At 35.1% G+C, this 12,586-nt stretch overlaps 2 protein-coding genes across 10 annotated transcripts in view; one reads left to right on the top strand and one right to left on the bottom strand.

The window, feature by feature from the left end:
- The first annotated feature begins 2 nt into the window (after positions 1–2).
- Positions 3–12,586, top strand: part of IFT74 (intraflagellar transport 74) — a 38,001-nt gene continuing 25,417 nt past the window's right edge. The window contains exons 1-8 of one of the 7 annotated variants that reach the window (XM_033520554.1): positions 3–234; positions 735–881; positions 1,337–1,472; positions 1,985–2,033; positions 2,811–2,909; positions 3,085–3,145; positions 3,593–3,652; positions 4,605–4,666. In XM_033520554.1, coding sequence (XP_033376445.1) covers positions 759–881; positions 1,337–1,472; positions 1,985–2,033; positions 2,811–2,909; positions 3,085–3,145; positions 3,593–3,652; positions 4,605–4,666 — 590 coding nt within the window. In that variant the 5' untranslated portion in view covers positions 3–234; positions 735–758. Of the gene's footprint in view, positions 235–264; positions 290–337; positions 596–734; positions 882–1,336; positions 1,473–1,984; positions 2,034–2,810; positions 2,910–3,084; positions 3,146–3,592; positions 3,653–4,604; positions 4,667–12,586 lie in introns of those variants that run through there. The other 6 variants (XM_033520553.1, XM_033520550.1, XM_033520549.1 and 3 more) reach the window with 6 other exon arrangements.
- LRRC19 (leucine rich repeat containing 19) lies at positions 5,861–11,883 on the bottom strand. 3 transcript variants are annotated; one of them, XM_015652731.3, is made up of 6 exons: positions 11,795–11,883; positions 9,298–9,390; positions 8,364–8,370; positions 7,860–7,934; positions 7,463–7,657; positions 5,861–6,236 (listed from the first exon to the last, which is right to left on the bottom strand). In XM_015652731.3, exons 1-6 carry the CDS (start codon positions 11,819–11,821, stop codon positions 5,914–5,916), a joined length of 720 nt encoding a protein of 239 aa, XP_015508217.1. In that variant the 5' UTR covers positions 11,822–11,883; the 3' UTR covers positions 5,861–5,913. The 3 variants fall into 3 exon arrangements, with proteins under 3 accessions (XP_015508217.1, XP_015508215.1, XP_015508216.1); XM_015652729.3 differs by having other exon boundaries at positions 7,860–8,370; XM_015652730.3 differs by lacking the exon at positions 9,298–9,390 and having other exon boundaries at positions 7,860–8,370; positions 11,795–11,880.

Here is a 12,586-nt window from a genome sequence, read left to right as displayed (position 1 = left end):
GTGCCGTCATAGGGCGCGCCGCCAGACCAACGCGAGACATCTTATCCCGGCAGTCATCGCGCGCCACGCAGGCTGTTGTGCCATCGCTCTTTTCTCGTGAGGCCCTCTGGGAGTCGTAGTCTTCGGGAAGCACGGCAGGCTGGAGCGAGACTTGTGGCCATCGCGATACCCGGTGCGGGGGGTTGCTGCGATACGGCGGCGCTGCCCGCGGGCTGATGGCTGCTGAGGGGCGCGGTGAGGGGACAGAGCCCTCCGGAGGGTCGGGGCTCTGCGCTGCTGTGCGGCTGGGGTGGGCTCTCTCGGGGGTGGCAAAAGTTGCCGGGGTTTGTCAGGGATAGCGCAGTTTGGGATCGCCGTAGTGACGGGTGACGGTGTACAGACCGTTTGTAGATAACCCGAATGAGTATTTGCAGCAGTTACTCGCTTCCAGTTTGTTTCATTAAAGATTTGCATTCAGATACTGAAACAATAAATGCCACAAGAGTAAGCTGAGGGCTCACTAAGTACTGAAAAGAGACTGCTGCCTCAGTCTACTCATCGAGATTACATGGTCCTTCCTGAGCCCTGCCGCTGTCTTGTACCGTCCAGTAAGGAGGTACTTTGCAGATCAATAAAAAAAAAACAACAAAACCAGCTCCCCTCAACATTCTAATAAGAGTTATGCTTTAAGGACTCGGTTTCTCATAGTCTTAAGGACCTTATGCAAATCAAAGAATGATTTCTTTCTTTACCAGAGAGAAGTTAAAAAGTAAACGAATATGGCCAGCGGTAACAGACCTCCCACAGCTCGTTCTGCTTCAAGAGCAGGAATAGGACCGACCTCTACATCAAGGCCTGCCTCTTCATCACGGACTCCATCAGCAGGGAGAATAGGAACAGCGGTATGTTAGAACATGTTAAAAATCAATATAACATTAATTTTGATGTATTTATGGTGCTGGTTTTTTTTTGTTGTTGTTGTTGTTTTTTTAAGTACCGTGACGAGTTAGGAGAAATTCTCTTTTATGAAGAATTTAAGATTTCAGTTTTGTATAAAGTTTTGCTAACCTTGTCTGGGGGAGTTGGGGACATGCAGCATCTGGAGTTCACCTGGGAGACCTAAATAGAATTAATGTTGCAGATAGGTGGAACAATGAACAGCTGCTCAAAGGTAATCCCTTACCTTCTACAGCAGATGTTTGGCTGAAACTTTGCTTCCTTGAAGAGATGTAAATGCTAAAGGATTCCTACAGGAAGTGTATAGGGACTGAAATTTTTAACTGCTCTGGAAGTTGCTTAAGGATAATAAAGTAATCATTCAGACTTGGTAGATTTTTCATTTGGTTTTTTTTTATAGGTGCCTCCTAGTACAGCAAGACCTGGTTCTCATGGGGGTTCTTTGACTCCTGGAGGAGTCTTATCATCTCAGATTAAAGTTGCAGACCGTCCAGTGACTCAACAGGGATTAAGTGGAATAAAAACTGCAATGAAAGGTATTTTATACTGAAAATAGCCCTCAAGATGTCTGCAAACATTTTGAAAGAATATTTAGGTTTTTAAAGGAAAATTTTTCATCACTGTGAAAATTGCAGAGTGAAGAGCAGTGATAAAAAAGAGCAGCAAAAAGAAAAAGAAAATTAAAGCATCCTTCTTTCTGTCATTACTCTTGGCAGCTGAAGAAGATAAGCATTTCTCTGTTGCTGAGCTGTCTTTAAAAATAATTCAGAAGAGTAGAACAAGGTTATTGTGTTTTCTTCCATCATTACGGAATACTTAAAATACTCTATTATGTAGTAACTATTCATATACTTGTATAAGCAATGTTATCTTCACAGCAGTCTAAAAATGCCTTCTTTTTCTAATTACATAATAACTTGAATAATAGTAAAGGATATTAGTTGTATTTTTTTTAATATAAAATTTTGCAGATGGTTTTCTTAATTTACAGTTCATCTAAATTAGGGGGTTTTTTTTAACAAAATATCTGTGCTCTCTCTTTTATCAGGTCCTCAGAGACAGATAATGGATAAAACATACTACCTTGGGATGCTAAGGTACATCTTAACAACACATTTAATGGTCTGTTCCCTTTTAGACACAGAATTGAAGCTTGACAGTAGCGTGCAATAACTGGTGTTGACATATAACGAACTTGAGATATAATATATATTCATATAATGAATAAGTGCTGCTGTAAGAGTGAAGGTTATTTTGCATATAGATATTCTGTAGGAAGAAAGGAAGTAGATTCCCTTGAGATTTTGTTGTTAGGCTTGCTAAGTTAAATGTTCTCTCAGAGCATTAGTAAGGGCAGGATCAGTGATTCTGAGCTTCCACCTCCAGTGTTTGTTAGGCCTGAGAGCTCCATTTTTAAGAAGTAACATTGCAAACTAAACATTTTTTATTGTACATTTCAGATGGTTTACTTGGATTATACATTCAGCTAGCAATGACAAAAGCAAGACCTTGTGCAGACTATTGCATGCAGGATTTTATCAGTTGCTCATTAATCCTAAATTAGTCCTAATTAGTCCATTAGTTACAAATTAGTCCTAAAAGTTGTCATTTTAAATATGGATGATACCCACACTCTGAAATTGCACTGTCATTAAAACATTTTTTTTCATACCAAAGTTTTTCAGCAGCTGCTTAGGACTTTATCTGATACAACCATTTTGCTTTTTTCCCCACTTCTTAGAAATGCTGATTTGAAAGTGCAGTGTGAGGGATACCAATTGCAAATCTCCTATAGTAAAATATATAAAATATAAAGCTGTGCTTTAATTATATACCCAAATGTTAATGATTCTTTTTTCTTTGTTTTTTTTCAGAAATAAAACAAATGAACTTACAGCAGAAATTAACAAGCTTCAGGAAGAAGCAGAAATGTACAAGCAAGAGAAATCTGCCTATTTGTCCTATGAAAAACGGTGAGATGTATTGCAGCTAGTGCAGTGCTAACTTTCTAAGTCACAAAACTATTTTCAAGTATTGGGCAGGCTTCAAGGAATCAGTGAATAATTATTTTTTTCATTATTTTATTTTTACATATATAAATCTTAAAATTTGAACTATTTGAAATTTGACTTTTTGTTTCATATTTAGGGCAGAGGCTTTAGCTGGTGAAATCAAAGATTTGCAAGGTCAACTAGCAGACTACAACATGGTATGCTGCTGTCAAATTTTGATACTGAATGCTATCATTTGTTCTCTTGCTTGCTTTGTACTGCTTTTGCTTTATTCAGAAAATTTTTTTTATATTTCTATGTAAAAATGTACATTTTTATGGCTAATGCTGCCTTTATTCAGTTATTTGAAGGAGATGGAAATAGAAGAAAAGGAAAAGTGTACTATACATTAGAAGAAGCGTCTGCATATGAATTTAAGAAATTGGTGCTGTGTAATATTTCTGTACTTAGAACAGTATACAGAACTTAGACTGTGATTGTTTCTGAAAATGACATGTGAACTATTCAGATTCCCAAATTGTTTTTTCCATTCGCAATAACCAAAATTTGCTGTGTTTTCATGAACTCTTTATCTGATTTTTGTAAAAAAAAAAAAAAAAAAGAAAAGGAGAGCAGTAACTGGTTGGAATTCTGTCTTGTTTCAGGTTGTGGATATACTTAACACCAGAACAGATATGGCAGAGGTGATCCGTGATTACAATATGGTAAGAATTAGGATATTTGCTATGCTTTAACAATGAAATGATGTGTTACTTTCTTGGTGCTTTGAATGTGTGACATACCTAAGAAAGCATAGCACTGACTTAAAATAGACATTTTTTTCAGTTAAATTCTTATAATGTTGGCAACATGTTAGCACTAAGACCATTGCCTGAAGTCTTGTGCTAATGCCCATGATATTTTTCTGTGATTTAAATTTGAGAGGGCTATTATCCCAATGCAAATTATGAGTGTTATAATATATTTTTTATTTTTTGGGATGGCATAGAAGACAAGTCTTAAGAGAGGCAAATTTAAGCAGGCTGCACTGTCCTGTAAAACTACCTGGTTTTCTGGGCATTAAGTTCTCTTTCATTTTCAGCATTTTAAATGTTTCAAGTGTGAAAAATAATAAATAGGTCTCTGACATAACCACCACAAAATCAAAGAGTTTTGTTCTTCCTTTGCTTTCCTTACTTTCTAACAGATCCTCTGAGTGTTAAGCGTGAATGGCATTATAGATATTTGATTTCTTATGATCAATTTGTCCACAAACAAAAGGATTCAGCTTCAGTAAAGGTTGTTTTGGTAACCTGAAAAATGGCCTAAGTATTTCTTGGTCAAAATAACTTTTTTTTCCTTGCATTTGATTGAATAATAAAGATACAATGTCTGTGTCATAAAGAGGAGAATGCTTTTCATCCCATCTATGTAGTTTTAAAGAGTATATTACTAAATGTTTAAGGAATAGATATCACAGAAATCGTAAGTGAATCCATTTCTCTGGAAGTATTTAAAAGATGTGTACCTTTTGTATTTAGGGATGTGGTTTTATGGTGGACTTGTCAGTGCTGAGTTAGGGTTTGGACTTGATGATCTCTAGAGATGTTTTCCAACCTGTATGTTTCTATGATTGATTATAAACTTGATTATATTTAATTTTTATTTTTTTTTAAGTTAAAGGTTAAGAATGACCAAGAAGCTCAGGATATAGAAAAAATTTTCACAAGAAGACAATTGTAAGTACATTAAGTGTATGTTTTTCATCTTTGAATAACTCAATTTTTCATAACTCAGCTTGGGAAAGTTGACATGTTACCATGTTAGTGCAGTACATACCACAAGTGTTACCTGAACAATTAGTGCCAGATTGCAGCTGGATTTCCTAGTGTTAAACTCTGGTTACTCATCTGAAGATAATTACCATTACATCCAGGAACAGTTAGGTGGCAGTGGGGACTCCTGTCTTTTGGCAATCTGCTGTCAAGTTTTGGAAGTTTTGTTGTGGAGTAGCAGAGTGAAGAAAGCAAGCGGGAGTGGGAACTAGACCTTTACCTAGCAAGTTAGTTAGGGCTGTGTAGAGGGAAAGATGAAGATGGTGAGGTGCTTGCAACAAGAATTTGTAAGCCATGAAAATAGCTTGTGTATTGACAGTTAATTTAGGCACAAGAGAGGTGCAGGAGAAAACTGTATGAGCCTGCTTGTGCTTGTTCCTAGTGAAAGTAATCTCAGCAGTGAGATTTTATGTACTCATAAGCACTCCAAAGCAACCAATTTACCAGTTAATAATGTCACATTGCATTAGAACTGTAGTTTTCAACAGCTTGCAAGTGTGTCAGTTCCACCTTGAATGCATTTTTAAGTGTTAAGAAAATATGAAGAGAAAATACTTGGTTCAGTAGCAATGCATTCATGGTAATTTATCGTTTCACTGTACATACACATTTTTGGGAATGAAGCAGTTGGTCTTTCTTGCTTTGCTAATTTGGGTAAAAAATATCCAAATGCTCCATTCTCTGATTGTGTTACTTTTGCCCAATAAACTGCAGAACTGTTACAACACTGATTTGGGGGAAGCCCCTAGTCTGTCTGTGGTCTGCTTCAATATTTTAGAGAAATTATTTTTTTCTTCTAGACCTCTTCACAATGAAATCATTAATGATTATGCCAACTTCACCTGCTACTTTTTTCATGTTAAACCATATACAGTAAGCCTCCCAATATGAATAGCCAAATACATTATTATAAAAAGTGGATTATGAGTATTTTTTGCAGGTGTTGAAGTATTTTTTGTACCAATAATGCATGCATATGACCCCATTTTTTAACTTAATGACTGATGCAGTAAAATCTTATTATGGATTTGGCAAGATGAGGGAGGTAGACTGCATAACTTCATTCTGTATTGTATGTAATAAAGCATAAAATGGAAGTACAAGTGTACTATGTTTTTGAAATGTTAGTTCAGCATCTCTTGTTTAAGACACTAACACTCCTCATTTGCATAAATGTCTATGTATTTATCCTCAATAAATCCATCTTCTTCATCTCCACATGCATGAACTTTCTCAAATATTACAATGGGTTCTTCACTGCTTGTACCCAATACTGAAGAAGGGCTGATGTCAGCTGAGAACTCCTGTTCAAACCTTTCTGAGTCATTTTCTTCCAGACGACGGTGACGGTAGCTCATCAAGTAGTGATACCATGCTGGGCATTTTACAGCAGTAAAAATCAGGAGTGTCGTGCCTAGGACAAATCCGAGGACACCCACTAGGAAGGTCCAACTTTTGCCAACAAGTGGTAGCCCTTTAAAAAAACAGGAAAAAAAGAGCAGTCTTTATGAGGAATACTAGCAAGAACTCAAGTATAATTTTTTTTTCTTAGTTAAATTGAGAACTCACAAAGTAAACATTGATAGGGGAATTACAGTGACTCCAGAACTTTAGTAGAATTTTGTTGCTGTGTTGTTATGGAGTCAGTAACATCACAGAGTCTAATAATGTATGTGCATCTCATATTTCCTAGCAGTATAAATCTACCTTGCATATTTATAAAAAATAATTGTTTCAAAGCCTATTTCAAAGATAAAGCTCTGGGGACATATAAAAGATAAAACTAATAAATACATATAAAATATGGGTTTTTTTCCAAAAGTTAAATTCCAAGATTAGCCTTTGGAAAAAAACAATCAGTATTTCTGGCTTCAAATCCTACGTCCTGGGCTTTACTTTTTGTACGGTGTTAATGTTTGAACCCTGAAAATATCATGTCTTGTTTGACATGTCCTTTCAGTGTTTCTTTTATAATAAAAATTTCAGTAAACTGTAACCAATAGTCCTTATCCAGCAGCTGGTTTGGTGTGCTGGCTGCTACCCTAAAATAAATTGTAAGGTGGTACAGCTAAAGGAAAGTGTCACAGTGGTAGTTTATTATTTGTGTGTGTATCTGTAGATAATTTTCCTGCTTTAGATAGAAGAAAGAAGTAAAGCATTTCAGGATTGGAAGAGTTAACTGTCATGTAAGATTAACATTGAAAGGTAAAGAATGGTGAGGAGACTATCACTGAAATTTCCTAAGAGTTTACAGTGGGCACCTTCACATCCTTTATACTGAACACAGTTAGGAAAGGAGTAAAATCTCTAAGTTCATGCTGTCACATTTTAGGAAGACAACTGCGTCTAGAAAGCAATTAGTTTCAGAAAAAAAACCTATTTTTTTGCAAGTTGCTTCCCTAGTTCTGTTAGGCAGACATCTAGACAGTTATAGGCAATTTTAGGGCTTTGAAATTTCATCATAATTTTTTAGTATCATTTGAAAATTGTGGAGTTTATCTGTTTTGAACACTTACTCGGTAGACCTTAACATTCACAGTAATCTGTGTGACTGTCTACCAGAACATGGAAATATGCTTGTTCTGTACCCCTGGCTTTTATGAAAGAGTTAGAGTGTACTAGGAATGCAAAACAATATGGAGTCATGAAGCAGCAAATCAAACAAATCATAAGCAGTAAAGTGAAATATCTGTGTGTTACCTGCACGAGTTCCATTGTTTCCAGTGATGTTCTTTGGAGTCAGAGCTGTTATTAAGGCACTACTTCTAAGATTAACAGCAGGAGTGGAAGTTACAATGTTTTCTAAAGGAGTCTTTTCAGTTTTGCAGTCAGCTGCCATCTTGATGGAGATTTTTTCCTTGTTTGGAAATGTACATGTAGTGTTGCTTTCATTTTCTGTGAATGTGATCAGTGAAAAGGCTATGAGATGCTGGTAATTTTTGGCAGTCTAATAAAAAAAACCAAACTCATTGATATCTTTGTATTACTGCATAATATGGGTAAATTGATAGTGGATTTTATCCATGTCAGAAAAAAATGCACAGTGAAGTTATTTGATGTAAAAAAGATATGAAATGCTGCTCTTACCAAAACTTACCTAATGTCACACTGGAGGCATTTAGCCATATCTGTAAGTCAAGGAGGTCACAGGAGCAGATCCATGGGTTTCCAGCTAAAACAATTTTAACCAGTTTAAAAGATGATTTTATATGAAAAAATTTCAGAAAATTATACTGTAGATTTAAAACTGTCAGGCTTTTGAGAGAAGTGAATGTATCTGAATCCAGTTGAGCAATCATGTTATAGGATAGATTCAACACTGAGAGTTGATTTAGTCCTGCAAATGCTGCTTTATGAACTGTGCTAATACAATTGTTGCTAATATCCAGAGTTACAAGATTTTTCAGGTTGTAGAAGCTGTTATTGTTCAGTACAGTAATGTTGTTTTCATTCAGATGAAGTTCAGTGAGGTTAATAAAACGTCCAAGAATCTCTTTGTCATGATTTTCTAAAGTGATTTTATTGTTTTTGAGGCTTAATTTAGTAACATTTTGAAAAAGGTAGAATGAGATATTAAAGAGGTCCTTTCCAGACTCCTCACAGGCAACCTGTTGAAAAGAGAATGATAACAATTAAATACTGTAGAGAAGTCTGCTAATGAAGGTGTCTCAGTGAGGACTGTTAAGGGCAAGAGAAAATGAACTCCTATTTTTTTAATGCTGTCACTAAGAAAAATTATGTTGGTCTTCATTAAGTTTTATTTACATCTTTCTTAACTAACTCATGGGCTGGTGATACAGTGTAATGAATCCTCCTAGTGTCTGGAGACCTGATATTCCAGGCCACTTAGTGCTGAGCTCAGTGCTTAGATGCATGGGTCTTTATGTGATGGTCATCCAAAATGTAGCCAGTTTTGATTACAAACCAAATGCATACAATTTTGGAATTAATATTTGGAATTAATTATTTGTTGGGTAAAAAAATAATTAATTTCCTACATAATGTGGAAAGAAGGTGTCATGGAGGAGACTTATTCAAGACTGCAAATAAATTCAAATATACCTTCTAAGATGTATTCTTTTAAAAACATCTATGTTTACTCTTCATTTAAAATAATATCTTTAGAGCAGACCTTCAACAAAATATTTATATATATTTTTGCTCTAGCACTTCATTTTTTTTTCTGTGTTAAAGTTTAGCATAGCTACAGTTTTCTGATATGAGCCTTTGCTCTCAATACCTTGAAATATTTTTGTTTTCTGAAAAGAATACACTTATTTATATATGTAAGGAGGCATTGCTGTTGTCTGGAAGAAATTAAGATACAAAATCATCTCAAATATATTTAGTGTTACTCACCCATTTACAATGACTACCATCAGCTAATTGTCCATTACACAGAAAACCACTTCTTACTTGCATTTTTGTACTTCTTTCTTCAGGACTTTTATGTTTATGAAACAATTTTTTAAATGCCTTCTGCTTCAGGTGTATGTTTCAAAAATAAAGGTAGTTCAGATCAATGTAAAACTTACGATTTGTGAAGTAATGTTGCAGACAGCAGTGACTGGACTCAAAAACAGTGTTCCAGCCCAGATCACAAGCCAATACTGTTTCATGTTTGGAGCCTAGTGAAAAAACAACACTTTTGACCAGTGTCTTCTGTAGTGGTAATTTAAGAAATTAATAGATACAGTTATTTCAATGATAGTTTAAGAAATTTTGTTCTATATAAATACTTTGTAATGTGAAAGTAAGTGAAAAAACAGGTATTATCAGAATTAATGAATTCAGCTTTCACTTAATTGAGCCAAGTCTAAAATCCAGTGTGCAGACTGTGTATCAGCAAATAGAAAAGGGTTGGTTAGACAAATTAATAGAGAAAAATATCATGAGTATATAAGACAAATAGGCAGGGCTGTACTCATTAATGTCCCTGTTAAAGCTGTTATGGATACTAGAAGACTGTGATTTGAGTAAAATGCAGAGAGTATTGATGCTTGCATGCTCTCCTTATACAGTTTCTCTTGTTGCTCTGACAAAGGCAGATTAGTCTACTAGACAATATTTTATTTGCCCAGTCAGATTTCTTTTATGTACTTCTGTAAGTTACTAAGCATTTTGTTGAATTTTTAATTAGAAGGTCAATCTTTTAATCTCTTTTTTTTTTTTCCATAATATAACCTATAATATGACATAAACCTTGACTTGTCTATTATGAAGGTATAGTTTTTGCTCTGATCCTTGGAACTAAGTAAACATTCAATCTCTAGTGATGGAGTTTTTGTACAGATTCCAGCCTAATTTTTTGGAAGTTAGGAAAGGTCCTACAAATGGTATTTTCTGGGGCATTAACATCTCTCAAAGAAAGGGTCTCTCAGTCATTGCCTTTGAGTCAGACACTATTTGCAGTATCCATTCATTTTGAGCAGAAATCTTGCACAATGTCTGTGAAATGTTAAGTTTGTCCCTGTTTATGCCACACTGGAATGTAAATGTTATATGAAAGGTAACAAACCTTTAAGTTTTCCAGTTTTTCTTAAGTGTCTGAAAAGATAGGGTGTTGAGTTGATTTTAGTATCTCCTTGCCAGATTTCTATCTTCCAAAGTAATAGAAACCCAAAAAGTAAAGTGTAAGATACTTATTTAAAGTAAGCTGTACAGAGTGTTCACTGAATTTAACAGAAAAAAATGGGGGAGATTACATGAGGAAGTTTAATTGCACAAACAAGGCTACGTATAGGCAGCCTGTCAGATTTACGAAACCTCCACTGGTCCTTAAAATGAGTGCTGGGAGACCTTTGCTGATCCTAGTGAAATAAATGAGGTCACAGAACAAGCTGGTCAAGTCTGCTTGATAACTTCTGTATATTTGCATGTCAGAGGCTTGACCTCATTCACCTAACTGAATCAGCCTGGAAATTTCATAACTTCTTGGAAAGAAGAGGAAGATAAATGCCACTTAGAGTGCTCTGATACATTGTGTATTTCTACTTCTGTCAGACATTTATTTTGAATACAAAAAGAGTTCATAAAGCTTTAGCCATTATCAGTGGCAGGGACAAACAGTGCTAGCAGCAGCAGCCACTGTGGAATTATGTTCTGTATTAGGTTTTGCACTTGTCCGTGGTGATACTGGTTGCCTGCATATTTTTTTAGCCAGTTTGTGTACTGTTAGTGGAAGATATGGTGCACTTTTAGAACTCCCTAAATGACCATTTTAACATCTGGATCTTGCATTATTTGGACTTTAAAGATATAGCTTTCCAGATGTTCAGAAACAGAGCAGGTCTTAACCTGGTAGTTTATAAATATAGATCAACAGTAGTTTTTAGATTACAAGACAACAGCCATCTTAAATAGAATGGGAAACATATATTAAATACTGTTTTTAATGTTTCTCTCCAAGTTAATAACAACCAAGTTGAAAATTTAAGTTGTACATAGGTCTAAGTCCTAAACATAACTCCTAGAAATAACAGTTTCTGCTGATAACATAGGGATTTCTTACAAGTGTCACTGCTTGCATTTTCTGTGTGTAAATCTATATAATCAGCAAGAGAACAGGAAAGCATCTGTAATTTTAGTTGAAGTTTAGCATTTTAGTAGAACCAGATTTTACAAGCTACTATTTAAACTAACTGCTTTGGAAAGAGACTTAGCCTGGCAATACACTGGTAATACATTGCCAATACTTTGATATTTCCTTGTAGTTAGAAGTGCTTTCTTAAAAATTTCCATCTGAGAACTTTGAAAATTATATAATTTAAAAATAATGTAATGGGTTTTATTTTCCTGGGGAGGTAATTGAGTTTATATAGTCATATAATTATATTATCAGTCTGGTTTTCAGAGTTTGTTCCCCAGGTTTCTAATGGAGTAAAATTTACTTAACAACTCACTATGTCCAAGGGCTGTACTAATTCCTGAAATTTTAATGTACCTTGAGATGTGTTTGCTTCTAGTCTAGCAACAAAGTTACAGTAATAAATCTTTGTCTGCATTTTGAATTAGACATGCCAAGTGTCTTACCTTTCTGTTGCTTCTTAGAGGTATCATGTGTACACATGTGTAGATTTTTCAGTGCACTGAGAAGAAATAACACGGTGAAACAGCACTTTGTTTTTCTTCAACCTTTGTACCTGATAAATAACCAAGCAGTGTAAAAAAAATAATAAACCTAGAAAATCCTTAGCAAAAGATTGACTAAGTTGAGCAACTTCTTATAATCATCTTGGATTTAATTGGATTAGCAGCCAATAGGAAAGCCAGGAGGAAATATGCTGAAGTGTCAAGTTCCAGATCATAGAGGAAGCAGTGACTTTAAATGCTACAGGTGATTTACAAGTATGTTGAATTATAATCAACTGAAAAATGTTGGGAGACAGAAAGTCTTGCATTTTTAATTTGATCATTCATCAAATGAAGAAAATGCCAGGATATTTGCATTCTGAAGTAAAGCTTTCTAGCAGTTAGTTAACTCTGTATTATGCTTGTGTTTTGGAAACATCATCGTCAGAGAAACTGCTAGGTGATACATAAAGCTCTTTATTTACAAAGAATTACATGCACTGTAAGGATGTCTGTAATAAGAGCTGTATTTCAGGAAGAAGTTCTAAAAACAAATCATACTTGCTCTGGAGTAAATTTCTATGTACAGGCTGAAAAAAATGGATTATATACAAGCACTTTGTTCTATAAATTTTTACTTGCATTAGTGCTCATTCTGTTCCAATCCATACCACCAAACTACAGAACAATTCATCTCCTTTCCGTCTCCATTCCTCTCCAATATGTGGCTGTATAAATTCTCTTACTTCACTA

The sequence above is a fragment of the Parus major genome, chromosome Z, assembly GCF_001522545.3.
Source record: "Parus major isolate Abel chromosome Z, Parus_major1.1, whole genome shotgun sequence".
NCBI lineage: Eukaryota > Metazoa > Chordata > Aves > Passeriformes > Paridae > Parus > Parus major.
Note: the sequence above shows the minus strand (reverse complement) of the source record. Positions and strands in the feature narration are given on the sequence as shown.

Bases quoted from the DNA above. Each gene is read 5' to 3' on its own strand.
- LRRC19 (XM_015652729.3), bottom strand. From the start codon at position 11,821: ATGATACCTCTAAGAAGCAACAGAAAG. The intron at 8,371-9,297 runs GTAAGTTTTACA...TCTTTTCAACAG, and splicing joins GCAACATTACTTCACAAATC to GTTGCCTGTGAGGAGTCTGG. The intron at 7,658-7,859 runs GTAAGTTTTGGT...TCACATTCACAG, and splicing joins TGCCTCCAGTGTGACATTAG to AAAATGAAAGCAACACTACA.